This window comes from Cucurbita moschata, unplaced genomic scaffold (assembly GCF_002738365.1).
Source record: "Cucurbita moschata cultivar Rifu unplaced genomic scaffold, Cmos_1.0 Cmo_Scf00025, whole genome shotgun sequence".
Lineage (NCBI taxonomy): Eukaryota > Viridiplantae > Streptophyta > Magnoliopsida > Cucurbitales > Cucurbitaceae > Cucurbita > Cucurbita moschata.
The window spans coordinates 3,402,838-3,426,156 of NW_019268541.1; the positions used below are offsets into that span (position 1 = coordinate 3,402,838).

Below are 23,319 nucleotides of genomic sequence, written 5' to 3' on the forward strand. Positions count from 1 at the left end.
TCCACCCGGTTAACCTCGATCGATATAAAGTCAAAGTTTGACCAATCCAACTCGACTCGACCTCTTTATTCATTAGAATGGATACGAGTTAGTATTGTAAAAATTAGGTTCGTTGGACTGATCTAATAAATTTATCGTTAGGTCAACCTTAATAATATGTTCGTATATATAGATATCTCTGAAAATGAACCATACTTCATTGATTTGATAGGAGAGATTATTACCGCGAAGAGAAGCCTTAGAGATATTTCAAGAGGGAAAGTTGATCGAATTTCAAATTGGAAATACAAATGATTAGATTTCTAAACAGTGAGCAGGAGGAGACGAGAACAAAAAAAAAATAATATAATCTCTATCTCTGTTCACTTTTAGCCAACGAGGAGAAATCTCTCCCTTTTCCGTTCCCATTCTCCGTTAACATATGGATTTTTCACTCTATTTGGGGCGGCTCCCATAACGCTCCGACCCCTACCAACCAAACGAACATTCTTTTTACAATAATAATTTTATGTTCAAATTGTAAGTATACTTCAACACTATTATATTGTATATCTATAAGAACTAAAATTCAATAATTTTACAATGAAATATGTAATACAGTATTTTTTTTTCCGAGTGTCGAGACTGACTCCGACCCGAACTCTCCGAACTCCCGAGTCGAATCTTCAGCAAGAACAGCAAGAACTGAAAGAGAATGTCAATCTGCTCACTTTCACCATGATCTGATGAAGAAATGGCTATTGTAAAGAGTAAACTGATAGCTATATTCATGTTGTGGTGTTGTTAATATCTCTAGCATCTTTCATCTCCAAACCAGTTGTTTTTCTCCTTCGGTCCGGTAGGTCCTTCTTCACCGTAGAGCTCGGTCGGGAACAGGGCGAGTAGATCTTCCAAGGAAAATTGGACGATCGGAGGAAGGATATCGATTAGTTTTTCGATCTCTGATCTTGAATTATACACAACAGTTGGACCCCACTCTCTCATGTACTGTAACCAAGCTGGTTCAGAAACAACGCCATCACCGAGATATTCGGCAGCAATGATTTCATATTCGATGCTTGAATCGACGAAAAACTTGCTCCGAGCTACATCATTCCTCACTCCAATTCCAGCTACTGATCCCTGAATATAGCTCCCAGGATGTGGGAAGCTAGCATGACCGTGTTTCGACGAATACACGATCGGTTTATTGCCATGAATGAATTCCAAGTCGGAAGCATCGACCCATTTCCCTCCGCTATGCTCCGAGAAGTACACTTTCCATAGCTCCCCCGAAAAGTTGCAGATTCTAAGAGTGAAGTGTTCCCAATCACTAACATGCTCTCCTATCTTCTTAAGTTTGATATTCAGAAACTTAACTTTGAGGGCTGCTGGTCCATTAAAAGGGCAGAAAACCCACATCACAATATCAGTAAACGTTCCTCCAAGTGCTGGTTTAACATGAACATAGAGCCGTGCGGTTTCGATGTTGCCACTCTTCAAAGTTTCTCGTGCATTCTCGTTCGATGGTAGATCGATCCAATACTCACCGTCGTTTTCCCCTCCACAAGGCAGATTGGACCCTCTACTGTCAATAGGCTCGCCCTTCGTGTTGCCATTTTTATACAAAACAGCACCGTTTTTGAAGAACCACGGCACTGATGATGGGAAATACGCCTCGTCGGGATGAAAGAAGACGGTTGGCCCGTAATGCTCGATGAGTGCTTGAACTTGGTTCAGATTTGGCATGCCTTCTAATGAGACACTGAGATTCTTCAGACAGGAAATTTCAAGATGTTTTTTCAATGAAGTGCAGCAAAAGAATGTGCCCACAGAAACACCATTCTGGTACATTCCCCTTTCATAGGGTCTTGTTTCCCAGACATGGAACGGTTGAGATTTGGACTCAATGGATACAATCAAGTCGCTAGTCTCGCATCTCTCGGTAAGATCAGCTCGGACGCATCGAATATCGTCGGGTGCAGGCTCGTCTGGCTTGTCAGTGACCAAGAATCCCATGGCTTGGTAACCCTCCGGGGCGTTAGGCAGCCAAATAAAGCCAGAATCCACTCCATGTAAGCCAGAACTCCAGATTAACGAATAGTTTACTGGTCGCTTTAAAGCAGGAGATTCACTGACCGAGTTGTCAACACGAGCAACTTCCGATGCATCACGAGCAACCAAAACGTAGCCTCTCAATGGATGGCCATCGGGCTGGCAATAGTGGCCGAGGCAGAAAAAGCCATGGGGGATTGCCTGAGGCCTGTAAAATATGGCACCCTGGCTGCATCTCCAAACCTTTTTAAACTTGGTGATCCTGGAAACTTCTATCTCTCCAAGGCTTATTGTTCCAGTGGAAAAACCTTTTCCTAGTGACAAATTCACAAAAAGAAGCTTCACATAGCTGCAAAAGTAGATGGTATTAAGAACATATATAGAACATCAAACACACCATAACCTAAAACCGAACGCTAAGCTTTTGAGTTTAGAAGTAATTTACTATGGATTCGAGCAGTCCTATACTCTTTGCAATGATGTTAATACTTCAAGTCGACACGCGAGAGAAAGTATTAAGAATATAAACGAAAGATGAAATACACCCGAACGAACTAGCTTAAGTTTTTTCGTTCAAAGGATTCAGACCCAAACCTACATCTTTTAAGAAGGTTACAAATACCTTGACGGGTCGAGTTATTCTCAAGCTAATGGCTTTGATCGTAGTTTTATGGATGGAAGTCGTTGCTTTACAATCTCCAAACAAAGAGAATATTCATCCAAGACTAACGGAAGGATCCCACGTTGATTAAAGAGGGGAACGAGTGCTAGTGAGGGTACTAGGCCGTGAAGGGGGGTGAGATTGTGAGATCCCACATCAGTTGGAGAGGGGAACGAAGCATTCCTTATAAGGGCGTTTTAAAACCGTGAGACTGACTACGATATGTAACGAACCAAAGTGGACAATATCTACTAGCGGTAAGCTTTGGCTGTTACACTAACAATCTTGTTCACTAGTTCATCCAAGACTAACTGTAAAATCCCGCGTCGATTAAATAGGGGAACGAGTGCTAGCGAGGGCACTAGGCCGCAAAGGGGGGTGAGATTGTGAGATCCCACATCGGTTAGAGAGGAGAACGAAGCATTCCTTATAAGGGTGTGGAAACCTCTCCCTAGCAAATGCGTTTTAAAACCGTGAGGTTGACTACAATACGTAACGAACCAAAGTGAACAATATCTACTAGCGGTAGGGTTCGGCTGTTACACTAACGATCTCGTTCACTAGTGTAAAATAGGTTATATACTCTTATTCAAATTCTACTGAACGAGTCAATCCTCCTCTCCATCTAAATTCAAGATCAAAAACGAAAGCAAAACAACAGAGAAATCGATCCACCAGAGGTTTACACGTAAAGAACAAACAAAGAATACCCAAAATCTAGCAAGAACAAAGCACTCAACATTCATATTTCATCATCCCAATGTGCAGAAGTTGCTATTAGGTACTCATTTGCTTTGTTTCTAAAATTTTGACATAGCTACAAGCATCACAAGAACCAGAAAGTAACACAACCGAGAGATATTACAAAGAAACCAGCAATCCAAACAACTTTCCCCAATATACAAAAGGGTTGAAAGGAGAATTCAAAACAGAGTAACCACGAAGAAATCATCATAAAACACCAGCGATTAAAGCAACTTCAAGCACCAGTTTGATCAAAACAATAAACAACAAACAACAAACAAAAAAGAAAAAGAAAGATCGAGCAAAGGGTTAAAAGAAAGAACCAAAAACAGAGAACCCAGCACAAAAAACCAACAATCCTCACAACTAAAGTGAATCAAAATCAAGAACTAATACCTGGAGGCCAATTTGGAAGTGTTGAAGGCAGAGAGAAGGGTTTAGGGTCAGAAAGGCAGACGTCTAGATGATCAACGACGCCATTCCAGCACCAACACTCGCACCCAAACATCCTTCAATAACCCTCTTGAAAACCCTTCAAAGCCCCAAAAAATTTGCGAACAAACCCACGAAATGTGTTCAAGAGAATTCGCCTCTACTGTTTTCGAGGAATACCCATATGAGCCAGAGAGAGAGTAATGGAGATAGAGAGAAAAGAGAGTTCTCCAAGAAAATTGTTGTTGTTTTGTGAATTTAAAGCAGTTCAAAATTTTTGAAATACTGTTCTCAGATACCAAGAGTTGAGAGAGGAGTTCGTTTAATCCATTATTCATTGTTACCCTTTATGAGTGAATCTTCAAATTTTAGTCATTAAATTTCAAACTTAAATAACCCAATCACTTTCCATTTCAATTTGAATGATATCCACTCTATACGATCGACATAGAAACAAACAAATTCTCCTTTAGTGTCGATACCAATGACGATAACTGTGGGGTAGATTCAAACACCATCGACCATAGAAATTTTGTTAACGTCATGATGAGGAGCTTTAGTTAGGCTAAAACGCAAAAAAAACTCTTAAAAGATGAAGACAGCGACCATCTCAGAGAAAATGGGGAGGAAGATTTAAACGAGAGCAATTTTGAAAGTAAATAGAACACGAGAAATTAAAAAAAAAAAAATTAATTAATTTTTAATTTAATTTAATTTAATTTAATTTTTTAAAATATTTGAAAGAGTAAAGTTTTTATTTTCCTATTTAAAAAAAAAATTAAATGAAAGCGTAAATGAGGAAGGTGGAGTGCAAATGCACGCAAGTGGTTGGATGACCTTCCTCTTCTTTATAAAGATTCTTTAATTTTTTTTAATATTTTATTTATAGTTTTTTAATTTTTAATTTTTTTATTGCATTTTGTGTTCATAATAAAATTATTATTTTATTATTTTATATTTTATAATTTTAAGGATTTCAATTAAATATTTTATAAAGAAACAAATATTAATTTTATAAATACGAGTATGTTTGAGTACGTCATTTTCAAACATGTTTTTAATTATTTATAAATTTGAATCATATAAAAACTAGAAAAATGCATATAAAAAATAGTTAGGTTTCGCCCCCTTTCATTTTTTTTTAATTTAAGGGTATTATTAAAATATTTTAAATTTTAAAATATTAGTCGAATAAAAATATTTTTTAAAAAATAAAATAAAAATGTAAGGGATTAAATTATAAATTAAGTACGTACCCTTTGAAGAAATTTAGTATAATTAGATTAAATTCTCGTAAACATAATACGGAGATTTTATCGATGTATAAAATTCTTATTTATTTGAACGGAATTCGTAATTCAATTCAGATCATACGAATTGAATGGGAGTGATCGAGTTTTTTTAAGCAACGAATATGTATAATATAAGATTGGATAAGGGACGGGGTGGGTGGGTGGGTGAGGTGTCGCTATCCAATTGAATGGTGGCCGGAGGTGTTTGTTTGGATGCTTGGAATATGCTTCATGAATGATTGCTAAGAAAAGTCTCTTCCACGGCGAAAACGACGGCGCCGGCCGGCGACTAATGTTACGTGATGCTCATTTTAATAATCCTTTTTTTTTATTTAATATATGAGAGAATAATAAATAAAAAGAATATTAATAATGATAATGATAAGGATTTATTTGATTGGTGATTTGAATTTTAATTTATGGTTTTTTATTTGCTGAATTTAATAAATATATATATAGTATTTTTTTAGAGCCCTCGAACAAAGTACACCTTTTGTTCAAAATTTGAGTCACTTTTGACTACATCTTCGAGGCTCGCAACTTCTTTGTTTGACATTTGAGAATTCTATTGACATGACTAAGTTAAGAACATGACTCTGAAATCATGTTAGGACTGACGACTCTCCACAATGATATGATATTGTCCACTTTGAGCATAAGCTCTCATGACTTTGATTTGGGCTTACTCAACAAAGTCAACAAAGTCATCTAACTCAACCTTGCCTTTACTTTAGGTCAAGGTCTCTCATAAACAACGTTGCATCTCATCATCATTTTGGTTCCCAAAAACACGACTCATGCATCATGATGTCATCCCATGACTCGGGATAGCTCATACATCTTAACTTGCTTGGGCATGTCTATCAAGAACTGACCCATGTGTCGATCATATCAGTGGGACATCTCGAACATCCATCCATCCGGGTTCTATTGGGATATGAACTCTCCCATGTCCATGCCATATCATTTATGGACTCTGTACCGGATAGCAGGTGCATATACCTACCTTCGATACATGGGATGGGACACAATGTCAGTACACCCTTGCAAACCCACACTGTCCTTGAAAAACTCATTTAATATAAAATTGCTCGAGACGCTCGTCTCACAACATTCACCCACATTGTGACACACGTATGTGACACAAGGTAGCTCACTTAGGCCATAGGGATGGCAGAGAGTTAAGATCATGACTCCCTATCGTATATTTTGAGACATTTTTTATCTTTCTAAAGAAGACTGTGATTTTCACGAGCAGTCATACAACCTCATGGAGTGTCCGTTGGGTGTTCGACTAACACCAAATGTAATAGCCCAAAATAATAATAATAATAACAACAACAACAATAATAATAATAATAAATAAACAAATAAAAATAATTATAAAAAAATATATACCTCAAAATAATAAAAAAAAATAATTTATAATTAAATAACTAAAAAGGATTACTTAAAATTAAAAATAAAAATAAAAATAAAAATAAAATTTACCCATCTCTCTCCACTAACCTCTAGCATCCTCTTTCCTCAACCCCACCATATCACAATTCATCCAAAAAAAAATAAATAGAAAAAATGTAAAAATTAAAATGACATTCTCTTCCCTTAACCCCACCATATCACAGTTCATCAAAAAAATAAACAGAAAAATGTCAGATTTTGGAAAAAGTAAAATGTGTTTCAACGAGGATATGATGGAGGAGAGATTTTGGTTTGTTATTACCGTAAAATTCTATCTCATATTTCCTTTTTTCTTAGTAGTTATGTTATAAGAAATCAATTTACTATCAAATCTTCTTTCATATTTTACTAGATAATGTAATAATCAGATCTCATATTCAATTAATTAGATTTTTTAATTAGAAGAATATCTTATTTACAGAATTGAAGATGTTTAAAATCTATTTACAGAAGGAAAATAATTACAGAGAGGAAAGAGGGAAGAGGGAAGATTTGTTTGACAGAATTTAAAAATAAAACAGGAAAATATCCATGAAATTCCATTAAATTCCATTAAATTTTGTCTAACGGTAAATATGAAAATTTTAACCATGTAAATTAGAGAAATAATTTTATAGAGTTCAAACTTGAAACGGGTGTCATGGGCTCACATAGGTTGACTTGAATTTCAAAGGACGGAATCGAACTTTCATTAAGGATATATACGTGACAACGACTTAAGCTAACCAGGTAAGTAGCTCACCCGTCGTAGGTTACGCGTTATTTATTGTATGTTGGCACGTGCCCATGGATTTGCACGTGTCATTAAATTGTATGCTAGTTTAATGTGCTTAAGTATGAATCATGTGAATGTGAATGTATGCTATGTGTCACAATCGCACTTTTAGTGGCAGCGAACTTGCGATTGTGCGGCACTCATTTTCCAACGATAAGTGAGCTAAGCCAATTCGTTCTTGCGTCGCCTACGGCCAAGCGACGTATGCTCGAGCCTTTGGCCTCGATTTTAAGAGAAGGTTTTAGAAAGCAAGGGCAGAGAGAGATTTTTGAAAGAGACGTTATATAAGCAAGCAAGAGAGAAATAACAACGGCTTACAGTATATAACCTTGGGTAGGGAGAAGTTGACAACTAGTCGTATCCCCTTATAGTACATTCTGAGGCATTTCATGTCTGACAGGCCTAGACATGATATTTCTGAAACGTCATACTTCCTAGAAATATAAAAGTAAAACACTATAATATGAAAAGACATAAAGGGTTGGGCTTGTCATGAGCATGCAGCCATGGGCAACACGCCTTGGACAAGTATGACCGTGACATCCTCTCCCACCTAATTGGTTGACGTCCCTGTCAACCGACTACTTTCGAACCTGGCGATGTGGGTGGCGGCGGAGTCCAGATCTTCGGCGCGTTCCCAGCTGTTTTCCTCCGTAAGGAGATTCTTCCATTTGACAAGGAATTCACGAATCGTCCGTACGGGTCTTCCTATCTTCCTAACCCTATCGGCTAGGATCTCCTCTATTTCTTTGTTGTCTCTGTGTTTCAGATCGATGCTCAGTCTTGTGATTACATTTCACTGGTCGTCGTCTGGGTCAGGGTGATAAGGCTTCAAGTTGCTCACATCAATTACTGGGTGGATTTTCATCCATGTGGGTAGTGCAACTCTGTAGGAGGTAGCCTCGATCTTTTTTAGGACTTCAGCCGAGCCTTCATATTTTCGAACTAGTCGCTGGTCCTTTCGGCTGCGAAATCTGATTTGTTCTGGTCTCAACTTGATGAGGACTTGATCTCCTGCTCGGAATTGAAGGGGGTGACGCTTCTTGTCCGCCCACTTCTTCATATGCTTGGAAGCTTTCTCTAAATATGTCCGGGCTATATATGTTGTCTGCTTCCATTTGCTTGTGAAGTTTTGAGCTTGAGGGTTTTTCCCTACATAAGGATGATCAATAATATGTGGTAAGGCCGATTTTCGTCCACTTACAATTTCGAAGGGGCTCTTCCCCGTAGACGAGCTCGTTTGACAATTGAAACAGAATTGGACCACATCTAACAGTTGTATCTAGTTCTTCTGACGAGCATTGACGAAGTGACGTAAGTATTCTTCGAGCAAGCAGTTAAACCGTTCCGTCTGTCCATCGGTTTAAGGATGGTAGCTCAAAGAGATGTTTAAAGTCATTCCCAAGAAGGCAAATAGTTCGGTCCAAAATGTTCCAATGAACCTACCATCCCTATCACTGATGATGCTCGATGGAATGCCCCATAACTTGACAACGTGTTTGAAAAATAGTTGGGCTGTTAGTTCAGCCGAGCATAATTTGGGAATGGGAACAAACGTCGCATATTTCGAGAACCGATCTACGATAACCAAGATGGCGTCATATTCTCCGACTTTTGGGAGGTGTGTTATGAAGTCCAGAGACACACTTTCCAAGGTCTTGTTGGCATAGGTAGAGGTTCCAAGAGTCCCGAGACTTTGGCTTTCTCGACTTTGTCCTATTGGCAGATGAGGCACATCTTGGTGTACTGCATGATATCGTCCCGCATATTCGGCCAAAAGTACCCCTTTTTTATTAGGGCATACGTTCTTTGCCACCCAAGGTGTCCTGCCATAAGGTATCATGACATTCGTGAATGAGCTTCTTCCTCAGTTCTCCCATTCTTGGGACGTATAACCTGTTTCCTTTAGTCATTAGAAGGTCTCCCTCGACCCAAAACTGTCATGTCTTCCCAGCTTTAGCTAGTTCGACGACGGCTTTAGCCGATGGGTCTTTGTGTAAATGTTCTTTAATGATGTCGCGCATCGATCCATCGATCTTACTTGAATGAATATGAGCTAACATGCACAGGGCCGCATGTTCGCCCTTCCGACTCAGTGCATCGGCTGCTTGATTACTCCTCCTTGCCTTGTGTTCGAATTTGAAGTCGAATTTCGCCAACGACTCTTGCCACCGGGCTTGTTTTGCTGTCAATTTTGGTTGATCGAAGAAGTGGCAGATGGCGCTGTTATCCGTCTTCACTATGAACTGTGATCCCAAGAGATACTGTCTTTAGACTCGTAGGCAATGAACTACAGCCAGCATTACTTTTTCGGAGATAGTGTATCTCTGTTCGGCATCATTGAGCTTTCAACTTTCATAAGCGATGGGGCGCCCTTCTTGAATAAGGACGCAAAGTCGAAAGCATCTGTTTCTATTTCAAATGGCTTTGTAACATCTACTAACCCGAGGACAGGACCCGTCGTCATGGTTAACTTCAGATCTTCAAAGGCCATTTGACATTTATTTGACCACGACCAAGGGTGGTCTTTCTTCAGGAGCTCCGTTAAGGGGGGCGGCTCGTCGTGAAAACCCTTCAATGAACCGCCTATAGTAGTTTGCTAATCCTAAGAAGGATCGCACATCGGATACGGAAGTAGGGACTTTCCACTCTTGGATAGCTTTTATCTTATCATTATTCATCCCGATTTGTCCACAACTGATGACATGTCAGAGGAAGTTGATGCATGTCTGTGCGAAGGCACATTTTTCTTTCTTGACGTACAACTGATTCTGCCGCAGCTTGTCAAATACCAGCTTCAAGTGTACCTTGTGTTCCTCTAGGGTTGTGTTGTATACAACTATGTCATCGAGGTATACTATGACGAACTGATCCAAGTATTCGTAGAAAACCTGGTTCATTAACGTGCAAAACGTAGCTGGGGCATTTGTCAAGCCAAAGGGCATCACCAGGAACTCGAATGCCCCATATCTTGTCGCGCACGTCGTCTTGGACTCGTCCCCCTCGGCGATACGTACTTGGTAGTACCCTGATCGTAAGTCCAACTTCGTGCAGTATTTGGCCCTGTGAAGTTAGTCGAACAAGTCGGATACTATCAGTAGTGGGTACTTGTAGCGTACCGTCACCTTGTTTAAGGCTCTATAATCTATGCACAGACGCAACGTCCCATCCTTCTTTTTCTGAAATAGTACGGGGGCTCCGTAAGGTGCTTTTGCCGGGCGGATGAATCCTGCCGTCAACAACTCATCTAGTTGTTTCCTCAATTCAGCTAGCTTAGGGAGAGCCATCTGGTATGCGTTCTTCGCTGGGGGTTTAACCCCGGGAAGAAGTTCGATTTCGTGATCAATGCCTCGACAAGGTGGTGATGTTTGTGGTAGGCTCTCTGGCATTATGTCAGTGTAACTGTTTAATACCTCATTGATTTCGTCTGAGATAGTTTCCTCAGTAGTCACTTCTTCCATCAGTGGTATAGCCATAAATGTAGATTCCTCTCGTGCGAGCCCTCTTTTCAATTGTATGGTCGAGATCATTCTAAGATTACCTGGCTGGTTGATGCTTGCAGGTATTACTGTGGGATTGCGGTCGGTGATCACCAAGCATTTTGCCAGTGGCATTGGGATAACTTTGTGTTCTAGGAGGAATTTCATCCCAAATACCACGTTAAAGTCGTCCATGCAAACTACAACAAGGTCCAGCTCTCCTGTCCAAGTCCCTAATTTGAAGGGGACTCTTTTGGAAACTCCCGCAATAGGCAAGGCCTCGAAATTGACAGCTTTCATTTTTTCAGGGTCCTTTCCTATGGTGAGTCCCAATCTTTGGGCTTCTTGATCGGCGATGAAGTTGTGAGTCGCTCCTGAGTCTATCAAAGTGCTCTTGCTCGGTCGAGAGTTTATTGTCGCATCTACAAATATGAGCCCTTTCTCTATTATCTCCTTCGATTCGACCTTCCGTTGAAGGGCTGACAGGAATTTGAGCGCGCCCATTCAGGGGTTGTCTTGATCTTCCTTCTTGTCTAGCATAGTCTCGACTCTTATGTCGTTGCTCTCTTGGATGGACACTTGGAGTGCAGTGAGAGAGGCCCGATGAGGACAGTAGGACACTTTGTGGGGGCCTTTACACAATATGCATTGTAAAGGTGTTGTTGGGTGGTTCCTTTGAGGGTAAGGTCCTCGAGATGTCCCCACTTGGTTGTTCTGAGGAGGTCTATCTGTCCACTAGCTTGGTCTGTCGTTACCTCCGTTTGGCCTGTTGGGGCTTCCATTTCGGTGACCTGGCGGCTTATATGTTTTGCCCCCAGTGTTTGGGGCCTGTGTTGTTTTTCTTTGGTAACTCGCCTCGTTTCCATAGTCTAGAAGTCTCTCAGCATTGGCAATTGCGGTAGTTAGGTCTTAGACCTTTTTCTCGTGTATTTTTGTTTTGGCCCACGGTTGTAACCCATTTATAAAGAAGAACACCTTGTCCTTCTCTGATGTGCCCCTAATATCTAGCATCAAGGTCGAAAATTGTCTGACATAGTCCCTTATGCTTCCAGTTTGCTTTAGGGCTATTAATTTTTCCATTGCTAGATGGTCTACGTTTTTGGGGAGGAATTGGTCCCTCAACTCTCTCTTAAGGTCTTCCCACAAGTCTATGGTGTACAATCCATTCTTGATGTCTTTTACCTTTAAACGTCACCAAAGTTTAGCATCGTCTATGAGATACATTGAGGTTACTGTCACCTTCATGTTGTTGGTAGAAGCCGGTGTGGCTATGAAGTACTGTTCGACATCAAAGATGAAGTTCTCCAACTCTTTGGCATCCCGGTACCCTTTGAAAGGCCTAGGTTCGGGAAACTACAGCTTGCTGGATCTTGTATTAATTTGCCCAGCCGAGACGTTCTCCACGGCTTTCATGGTCACCTCGATTCGGGTGCTCATGGCGGACATCTTTTCTTGCATGTCATTGATCGTTGTTCTGAATTTGTCAGCTAACCCATTGAACAAACTCATCATTGTACTTTGTAGCACGTCGAACTCTTCGCCACGTCCCTCCTTGTGTGCGACAGAGCTATCGGGGCTACCAGACGGTCTTGGGCTGCTAATAGGAGTAACCTTTTGTTCGAGTGAGGTCACTCGAAACATCAGTTCTGCGATTGGCAACCCATCAAGGCGATTACCCATTGCGTCGATCTCTACGACTTTTCCACTCAATTCTTTCACCCGTGCTTCCAGGAAGTGGATGGTGTCAGAGACTTCTTTGAGGAACAGCATTTCCTCCTCTATTAAGGTAAGCCGGTCGGCTTGTGCTTTGGGTGTCGACTTCGTTGTCGACATGTTCTCGGTCTTTGCTATTTCACAGAGCTTACAAAGCTCTGATACCACTTGTCACAATCGCACTTTTAATGGCAGCGGACTTGCGATTGTGCGACACTCACTTTCCAACGACAAATGAGCTAAGCCAATTCGTTCTTGTGTCGCCTACGGCCAAGCGACGTATGCTCGAGCCTCTGGCCTTGATTTTAAGAGAAGGTTTTAGAAAGCGAGGGCAGAGAGAGATTTTCGAAAGAGAGATTTTTGAAAGAGACGTTATATAAGCAAGCAAGAGAGAAATAACAACAGCTTACAGTATATAACCTTGGATAGGGAGAAGTTGACAACTAGTCGTATTCCCCTATACTACATTCTGAGGCATTTCATGTCTGACAGGCCTAGACATGATATTTCTGAAACGTCATACTCCCTAGAAATATAAAAGTAAAACACTAGAATATGAAAAGACATAAAGGGCTAGGCTTGTTATGGGCATGCGGCCATGGGCAACACACCTTGGACGAGCATGACCGTGACACTATGGATGCTGCTTAGTTTGATGTGATATGTTATGCATGTGACGATATGTGGTCCTTGAATGATTATGGCATGTTTGTATGAAATATGTGAATGTGAACAGCATGAATTGTATGACATGAAACACGGTAAACTGTCTGGAATCATAACCCCGATAGAAATGTGTATGAAATGTGAATTGAAAATGAGAATGACATGAAGCATGGAACGTGATAGGGGGTTATGGTCATTAAAGATAAATGTAGAAATAGGGGGACCTCATGCATGATGTGTGTTCATGCATCTGGGGGATACCCCCATCCCATCACGAGGGTACGGATGAGTACATCCAATGGCAGGACAACGATTGTTATGCATTGCATAGCGCTGCCGTGACAGTTCTAGTTTTAACGGGTCGCGGCATAAGGGGCTCCCAGAGTATGCTCACCAGATAAGGACAGTGGCCCAGCGGTGTGCGAAGTAGCTGGTGAGCCCATACTTGCACGTATGGGCTGTGTGTAGAGTATAAGGTACACGTCCACGATTACCCGTTAGGATTGCACCGTAGGGACAACGAAATGAAACGAAACGAAACGATAGGTCCCATCATTTCATTGCATGCGATTGTTGCATAACCCTGATAGGGGGTCACTTACTGAGTATTCTAGAAATACTCAAGCCTCGCGCTACTTTAAGATAAGGGCAAGGCACCCATGTGACATTGACGGCGGCATCGTACACCCCGGGACCGTGGCACATGCATAGGGTAGTTGTCTTTCCATTTCATAGTCTAGGTTGAATTCGGTTTGCATCATTATCATTAGTATAGGTTAGTAGAGGTTGATTTGTATTTGCATAATAAACCATAGGGTAGAATAAAACATTCATTTCCGTTTTGTTCCTTTTCCTTTATCCCAATAATGTTTAACGTTCTTTTCCTTTCTTTCCCTTGTAATTCTCTTTCACGAGGTAATAAAAGGCGAGTGTAAGTCGTATTTATGAATAGGGCCCATTTATTGTTGTATATCCGCAAGATATAGTAATGACCTTAGATTAAATAGGTGAAATTTAGGGTCGTTACTCCAAATTTGGTGATCTTTCATCCTTCAAACATCAGAGTTGCATGCTAAAACTCATACTGAAACTCCGACTTTTGAGGTTATAGTCCAGGACCCTACCCTGTCGTACTTGAGCTTGTCTTCAACACTTGTGTCGCTTTGTTCTCTCCAACCTTACTTATGTCTCAGCTTGGCTTTAGTGCACACTTTTCTTGATATGTTAGATGATGCATCGTCCTCCTCAGTTACATCACAGAACTTATTTGTCTCGATCCTCACGTGGTCAGATGGGCACCACTTGAGCATTTCTACCTTGTCGGTTTGCATGTAGAGGTCACAACCTACTATCTTCATAGTAATTGTGATCATAGTTGTAACATATCGCAATTGGAAATCACGTGAATTCTAGTGAATTGTTGGAAATTTCACATTTTTCAACAATGACTGATCTTTTGTTTTAATACGACTATAATATTATACACATTTAAAAAGAATTTTCGTCTTTAAAAGTATTGAAGAGACTAAGTAGCCGTTGAGCGTAGATTTTGGAGCTATTGGTTGGCAACTCGAATCGAATGTGAGAAGAATGGTGGGATATACTCCTTGGTATATTTAATATGGGAGGTTTTATTAAAAGAATGATGGCTTAAGCTCAGTTTGTATCACCAAGCTTTTCAAAGTTAAAAAATGTTATACTATAAATATTTTATGTTTGGTAAATTCCTAAGTTTAAAAAATTAAAAGTTTATAAACTAAATTTATAATTTTAAAATTTCAAAAATTTAGAAGTTGTTGTTTTGTTAATTAATTTCGGGTTAATTTCAAGTCATTTGGGAACCGTTTAATTAAATGTCCTCAAAACTTTAAGAATAGAACCCAATCCAACCCTTTATTTTTAAGTTACCCTTTATTTTTAAGCTGGGTTCGGATGGTTCCAAATTGAGAAGAGACAAGAGGTGGAGAAACATCCTACCGCTGAGCGGAAAAGTTCGACAAGAAACAAAGAGTGTAGAACTCCAACGGAAATAGAACGAAAAGTCAAGCGGAGAGACAGTCAGCGACGACGTCGAGCGGAGACACGGGAATTGAGAAGAGAGTTTGATGGAGAAATAAAAAGGTGATTGACGAGCGACATCGACGTCCTCTATGAAATGAGAACGACATCAACAGAGAAGACGAACGATGAAGAGTAGAGAGACAATGAGATAGATAATCATCATTACAATAATTAATTCAGTCTCGAAGAAGCGAGAGAGAAAGTCACACCATGAAGAGTGCATATTCGCCACGTGGCAAGGTCAAACAACATGACTCATAAGCAGGCTACGTTGCGAGTTGGGTCAGGCTGTCCCAATAATTTAAAATTTAAATCCGAACCTGATCAAGTTCCAAAAAATGAACTCAACCCAAATCCAAAATCCTTTTAAACCATACCCAACCCTTATAATTCGAATTGGGTCGGGTTGGAAGACTTAGTTCGAAATTAAAGATTGTGAACAAATTAACTGATTGCTTGCTGATACATCCTAATTAACTCAAATTTTTATCAACAATGTATAATAAAAGCTTCAACAGCATTAACAATAACAGATGAGCACATATTCAAGACATTTGATTTACAGATTCGAAGCCACAAAGGCTATAATTCAAGCATTGTACAGGCCAGTGTTCATGTTCTTTGATCACAGATCGATCAAATACTACCCCCCCTTCATGCGAAATCATGTAAACAATAACAATTACCTAGGCCAAAAAAGCTAACTGTAGAAGGCATTGATAACAAAATTTAAACCAACCAAGTACCATACCCTTAAATTTTTAACTTCGTTCTCCACATATCAGCTACGACCTTCCTTGGCTGTGGGTTATCGGGTCCTCGGTCTCGCTGTCCGGAGGTGAAGTACAAGTATCCATCCCAAAAACCAGCTAGCGTCGTTTTTATGCGGTATGGGAGCTTTCCAATCACTGACCAAGTCTTCATTTGTTGGGGGAACAAAAAAAGAAAAACGTGATCAACGCAACGTACGAAATTGTTTAAAGAGGGCTTTACTCGAAGATAGACAAGTTCATACCAGTGTATCCAGATCAAATCGGAAGACCTCTCCGACCAAGATCATCCGTTTGGTAATCGGGTGCTTTTCCGTTGTACCCCCGGCGATGATTAGAGAATTATTGACAATAACCCAAGCACACTCAATATGAGAATCGGGTTTTGGCATTGGAGTTAGTGTTTTCCATTTCATTTCATCATCCAGCATGTAAACATCACCATAAACAACCTGGAAACAAGAAAAAGTAGGATCAACATAACCTACTGATGCTAAGTGAACAAAAGGAGAACACTCAAAGAAATGAGATGTATGTCTGTCTGTGTTATGGCATCCTGATAATGTAAAATCTGACCTACATGCATTTAACATGATAAGCCAGCTTATCAGCAATCCAAATACAACTCGGCAACAAACTCTTGTGCTAAAATCGAAATATACCTCAAACCTACGGGAGCACTTAAAAATAGGCGAACCGGGTTTGGCCATGAAGTCGCCTTCTTGACCACCGATCACAAAAAGCCGATCATTGGCCACAACACAAGCCCTGGAGAATGTCAAAATGGAATATGTTAGAGGAACAATTTCCAAATATTTCGATTGCCTAAAACATCTTTTTATTATGGATTGCAACTTTGAATGACTAAATTGTCTCGTTTGTGAATGAATATTTTATTAAAACGAACAGAGGGTGTCGCAAGACCTGTGTGGTCCTCCACGGGGTATGGGTATTTCAGTCCGCCACTTATCGTCCAATACTTTTCCATCTTTTACGGCAATGCTCCAGTGTTCCAGTCCAGGTGTGTGGCGATTCTCCTTGCTACCACCCATCACATGGAGTCTTCCTCTCCATAATTGCGTTGCTGGGGCATATCTGCAAATTGTTGTGTTAAAAAACTTTGGACTTGATAAAGATCTCAGATCTTACAAAACATTTTCTTAAAGTTCACATTACGAAAACATGTTCTTCTGTGCAGATAAAGATCTCAGAACAACAACCAATTGTCATGGCAGCTGCCGGGACGTAAATTCAATCAGGATCTTGCAAGTCTAGTAACTTTGATCTGCAATCTCAAGTTGTTTTCTATTTTCTGCATTCTCTACTCTTCCAACTACACATTTAAACAAGGAAAAGGCCCAACCCCATATAGGTAATGTTTGGATGCCCAACCTCCAAAGAAATTAATCAATTCTTCTGCTCACTAGTTTAATAGTTCGCTCCTATTCTTTTCTTCCTACATTTAAGTTTATACAAAATATGAAGCTCATCGCAACATTCAGGGGAGTTTGACTCATAGTTAGCTTTATGTAACTCGGAGTTAAGAATGCTTATAACTAATATGCGAATATGATTATCCTAAGATATTGGTATGACAATCACACGAACAACATAAACTTAGATCACCTAAATGTAAACTTGTGAAACCCATTTTTTGCACAACCTTAAATCTACAAACCAAGCCTTTATAATATATATATTTTTGCACTAACACACACTTCATGCCCCAAATTTCCATTATGTAGTTAGGTTGTGATGAGTAAAGCACATATATGGATAAAAAGATATAATCATTAAGCAAGGAACTAACCAACAAGATCATATAAAATAATTTTTTTGCCCGGAAAAAGCATATAAACTTATGTAGGAATAACAAGACGGCTCACAGCATACCTAGGAGCAGGTAGTGGGGGCATGCTGTTCCATTTCTTCGTTTCAGTGTCGAGCACAAATGTTCGGGCTGTAGGCCCTCTGCATTGGGGTCCATATTGTCCTGATATCACATAAATGTATCTACCATCAGTTGCCACTCCTAAATGTGAATTTCCCATCTCTTTTGGCATGTCAAACTTCCCGATCCATGTATTATCAGTGAAATTAAACATGTCAACGTGAGAATGCACCTACCAAAAAGAACAATAACATCAATAGTGTCTTACTTCCATATTAACAAACTTGAAGGTAGAGCAAATATGATGACACTTTCAACACCGAATCATGATTCATCTAAGCAGCAAGCAGAAGAGGAAATAAGATGCCATTTCTTCTTTTTAAGAACTTCAAGAGAATCTGAAATATGTTGGACACCAAATCTTTTACTACTAGATGAAAAGGCCAAGGATACAAAATAATCAATAGTGTCGTACTTCCATATTAACAAACTTGAAGGAAGGTAGAGAAAATATGATGACACTTTCAACACCGAATCATGATTCATCCAAGCAACAAGCAGAAGAGGAGATAAGATGCTGTTTCTTCTTTTTTAGAACTTCGACAATCTGAAATATGTCGGACACTAAGATCTTTTACTCCTAGATGAAAAGCCCGAGGATACAAAATACTGCTTCCTCATATAGGCGTATTATGGTGTATAACTGAATCGAAAGCAATCAATACATAAACTCATACATGCACAATCAAAGATGCACTACAAACACTAGGAATAAAAAAAAACTTACATAATCGATGGTTCCATATCCTGCAAAAACGTAAAAGATATTCTTAATCTGAATCGCGGCTCCATCAAGACGAGGCACAGGTGCTGACGGCATTTCCTCCCATTCTAAATCAGGTGCAGGTAAATCAAAGTAAGTTCCAGGTAAGAATCTCCTAGAATCAATCTGCTTTTCATCAACCTAACAACATGATTTCGCAAGATCAGTTAAATCCAACAAAAATCCAAAACTAAATAAACAAACAACAAAATCGCGCGCAAGAAGAAAAGATGCAATAGAGCAGCCTCACCCGGGTAGTAGCATTGTCAGTGGATGAATCCGGTACAACTAAAACCTCAGGTCTCCGGATCGCCCAATTTGACGAAATAGAAAAGTAGGAGGAAGACAAAGAGGAAGACGACGTCCACAGCACATCTGCAATGAGAGCGGCACCGAGAAGAGCGGCACAAGTGATCAGAAAGACTAATTTCTTGGTAGAAGAAGCGTTCTTTTGATGATTTCTGGTCATTTCTCATCCAAATTGTGGAATCCATGAAAGAAACCAAGTAGAAATAGGAAGAAGATTTGCAAAAAGAGAGAGGCTCTGAATACCAAAAAGTCGACCACCGCTGGTTTGCAAGGAAGGGATTCTGCGTAATTGCCGCACACAGCTTTCTAGTTTTTTCCTGCCGAAGAAAAGCGGTGGAAATTAATTTCTTTTTTTTCTTTTTTTTGTGGAAACTCCAAAATTACTATTTTTATATTTTATATATTAAAAATAAATTATATTTTACTATTTAAACATTTTTTTAATGATTTTTTTACTTCAAAATTTATAAAATTGTGAAGGTAATATTGAAATTTTTAAATAGGGTGTACTCGAGCATCTTTTAGACTAGACCGAAATTTTGGGTTGGTTGAGTTGGTGATTCGATTAACTCAACCCGTTGTTTCCACGCTGCATGTTAAATGAACACGACTCTCTACCATGGTATGATATTGTCCACTTTTAGCGTAAGCTCTCCTGACTTTGTTTTGGGCTTCCCCAAAATGCCTCATACCAATCGAGATGGTAGGACTTTCATCCAACACCTCCCCTTAATCGAGGCTCGACTCCTTTTCTTTTGGAGTCTTAGTCATGTTTTACTATGCCTTCGATGACTCCATGGAGTTCTTTGTAGTATTAGAGTCATGCCCTAAACTTAGTCGTGTTCATCTAACACGTGTTACATTAATAACTAAAATCTTATAAAACTCAAATATTAAACATTCGTCACTAATATCGATTATAACCGTCAAATATTCTTAATTTTCATAATAATCTTAAAATTAAAATAGGGTGAGGTTGAATTGTAATCCTATTTTCACATTGTTTAGGTTGACTCGACAAGAAAATGTAAACCTACAAATTGATCGAAATTTTTGGTTTTCTAAACATTCAACCTAACCCGAGTTGGGTTGGGTAGTCTTAGATTGGTCAAATTCTCGAGTCATTTGAATAATCTTATTGAGTATATATATATATATATATATATATATATATATATATATAAAAGATAATAACAACAAAGCCTATAATGTTTTTCCTAACTTGGACATAGTACAAGTTAAATCCATGAATTACCTGTGCTTTAGAAGTTATTACTTAATTATTTACCCATGAGTTGTAGAGCTATAAACGTTAAAATTTAAAAATTTATATGTCAATCCCGAGTATAAATTAGGGTTGTATACAAGTTAGGTTGAGCAGTCTTGAAAAAATATCGTGGACTAACTCGAAATTTTGAGTTGGTTGAGTTGGTGATTTGAGCAACCCGAATAGAGTACACAACATAACCTTAAAATAGAGGGCTCAATTGGGTTGTAGGGTTGTTTTCATGAACCTGATGAAGTAGTCGATTTTACTAATAGTGATTTTGTCGGAGACATCGACGATAGAAAAAACATTGGAGGGATGACAATTTGTCTCAACGAAAACTCGATCATTTGACAATCTTAGAAGCTTCGAGTTTTGACACTATCTTCTTGTGGGGTCGAGTTCATGACAATAATTGCAGTGTTGTGCTAACATTGTGGCTGAGAGACTTGTTGAGCAAAGTGACTAGAGGTGAGTTGAAGTCGGTAACTCTCATTGTCAACAACAAATCTGCAATTGCATTAATGATGAATTTGATATTTCACGGGTGCAACAAATACGACACTCGCTTCCACCTTCATCTGTGATTGTGTCAAGAAGCGATAAATTGTTGTGGAGTTCATTTGTAGTGGAGAACAACATGCAGATATTTTCACCCGGCTGAATAAAGGTTAAACTTGCAAAGATGCATGAGTTGCATGAATTGAAAACTCTCGAGCAAAGAGTCAATAAACTTGACTTTTACTCGATTTAGTTTTTAAAATATTTAATTTATGAGGCAAGTTTAGGAGATCTAATTTATAGAGCAAATAAATTCTTATAAAGAATGTTTCGTTATCCTCCCCAGTCGATGTGAGATCTCACAATCCACCCCTCTTCGGGGCCTATCATTCTCGCTGACACTCATTCCCTTTTGATCTAGTCGATGTGGGACCTCCCAATCCACCCTTTCGGGAACCCAACATTCTTGTTGGCACACCGCCTCGTGTTCACCCCCCTTTGGGGCTCAGCCTTCTCGTTGGCACATCACTCGATGTCCGACTCTGATATCATTTGTAACGGCCCAAGCTCAACACTAGCAGATATTGTTCTCTTTGGGCTTTCCCTTTCAGGCTTCTCCTCAAGGTTTTTAAAACATGTCTTCTAGGGTGCTAGGGAGAGGTTTCCACACTCTTATAAAGAATGTTTTGTTATCCTCCCCAACTGACGTGGGATCTCACAATTCACCCCCCCCTTCGGGGCCCAGAGTCCTCGTTGGCACTAACAACGTCATATCAAGGAAATATCATCATCTACGTCATCATTTTAGCATGCATCATCATCAGAGACTATGACACGTGCATAGGCTAGTAGCATATTTAATTTCCTGGACTTAGGTCAGAATAAGTTGATATGCATTTCATTTCATGTTTCAGACCCTAGATTTTAGCTACCTAAACTCGCTAACATCATCTTAGCCTACACTCATATGCAGAATATAACTCTTAAAACGTCATCTTTAAATTCATAGTTTCAACATAAAACATAAGGTCATCGTTGAAAACACTGCCATGGTCCTACGTGTTCAAAACATAATTCATAAATAAAATAAAAAAACAATAATGATAAATAATTTAAAACATGAAATGTACAACAACCTACTAACCTAAGGGTAGGAAATTAAATATGCTACTAGTCTATACACGTGTCATGGTCTTTGATTGCGATGCGGTCGTCTACCATACAGGGACGCCGTGCCTTTATCTAAAAAAGGACGTTTGAAGAGTTATGCTATGCATATGAGCTTAGGCTAAGATGATGGTAGCAACTTTAGGTAGCTATTCTAAAGTAGTGTGGTTAGCCTTGGTGCATGTTTGACAACTCACCTTTCCTTGTTTGTTATCATATCCACTTGACCCATTTGAGTTTCGTGTATGAGAAGAAAAGTAAGAGCCAAAACAAATTGATTATATTGTAGGGCACGGAGGTTTTGACTGTATAACCGTTCAAAAACCTTTTATATTTGACATCTAAAACGCTAGCCAAATGAAATATTGTAGTAAGTTTGTTCTCACAAATGTAATAGGTTGACTTTCCTCGATGGTTAAAACATTAAGGATAATCACTCGCCCATGTACAAAAACGATAACGAAAAGTGTGGAGAGCTTAATAGAACGTAAACTACGAATCTAAGAAATCTAGGAAGATTCTACGGCTAATAGTGTGTAGATTGATAATTGGAGGCTAAGTATTAAACACTGCTCTCAGTGAATGCCTCCGATGGGAGTAAGAGTGTCACGATTGTGTTAAAAAAATCTTTTGGACTAACTCGAAAATTCAGGCTGGTTGGGTTGACGATTGACTCGAATAGAATTATTTAAAATCTCACAAAAGTCAAACATCAAATATTTACCCGTTTCATGATACTATTTTCAGGTCAATCGAATCCAACAAAAAAAAAAGTCAAAAGTCAACTGTCAACCCACGACTCGACTCGGTAAAATTTAACCCAACTGAAACGAACAAACACCTAACTCAACCCAACATTTATGATTTAAATTGAATAATCGATCACCGAGGAGAGGAAATTGTGGCGCCCAATTATTCCTCGTGTCAACGACAGACTTCATGTTCATGCCAATCAACCTTAATTTTTTTTTTTTGTAAAAGGATATTGTTTGCCTTTTAATATTCCTTTTTTGTCATTTTCTTTTTTCTTTAATTTAAATTTTATATGAAACTTTCGAGGACAAAATAGGAAGTTAAAAGTTTTTCTTTTTCAATATATATATATATATATATAAATATGACACGTCAGAAATTTTTGTAATTTACTTATTTACAACAAATTTCATAAATATAATTATTTAAAATGCCTTTTAATATTTTGTACCAATAAAATTTTATTATTTTTAAAAAAATTAAGGATTAAAATAAATAGATGAGATAATTTAATTATATA

At 39.0% G+C, this 23,319-nt stretch overlaps 2 protein-coding genes across 4 annotated transcripts; both read right to left on the reverse strand.

Annotated features, from left to right (window-relative positions):
* Nucleotides 1–524: 524 nt before the first annotated feature.
* LOC111461433 lies at nt 525–4,133 on the reverse strand. 2 transcript variants are annotated; one of them, XM_023104947.1, is made up of 2 exons: nt 3,836–4,133; nt 525–2,348 (listed from the first exon to the last, which is right to left on the reverse strand). In XM_023104947.1, the coding sequence occupies exons 1-2, from the start codon at nt 3,945–3,947 to the stop codon at nt 793–795; spliced, it is 1,668 nt and encodes a 555-aa protein (XP_022960715.1). In that variant the 5' UTR covers nt 3,948–4,133; the 3' UTR covers nt 525–792. The 2 variants fall into 2 exon arrangements, 1 of the variants encoding a protein (XP_022960715.1); XR_002713566.1 differs by having other exon boundaries at nt 2,297–2,383; nt 3,836–3,937.
* Nucleotides 4,134–15,818: 11,685 nt separating this feature from the next.
* On the reverse strand, nt 15,819–19,411 carry LOC111461801 (kelch repeat-containing protein At3g27220-like). Of its 2 annotated transcripts, none has more exons than XM_023105460.1 (7): nt 19,053–19,411; nt 18,767–18,943; nt 17,982–18,211; nt 17,013–17,183; nt 16,751–16,856; nt 16,334–16,540; nt 15,819–16,236 (listed from the first exon to the last, which is right to left on the reverse strand). In XM_023105460.1, the coding sequence occupies exons 1-7, from the start codon at nt 19,269–19,271 to the stop codon at nt 16,072–16,074; spliced, it is 1,275 nt and encodes a 424-aa protein (XP_022961228.1). In that variant the 5' UTR covers nt 19,272–19,411; the 3' UTR covers nt 15,819–16,071. The 2 variants fall into 2 exon arrangements, with proteins under 2 accessions (XP_022961228.1, XP_022961229.1); XM_023105461.1 differs by having other exon boundaries at nt 15,839–16,236; nt 18,767–18,945; nt 19,057–19,212.
* Nucleotides 19,412–23,319: the final 3,908 nt, after the last annotated feature.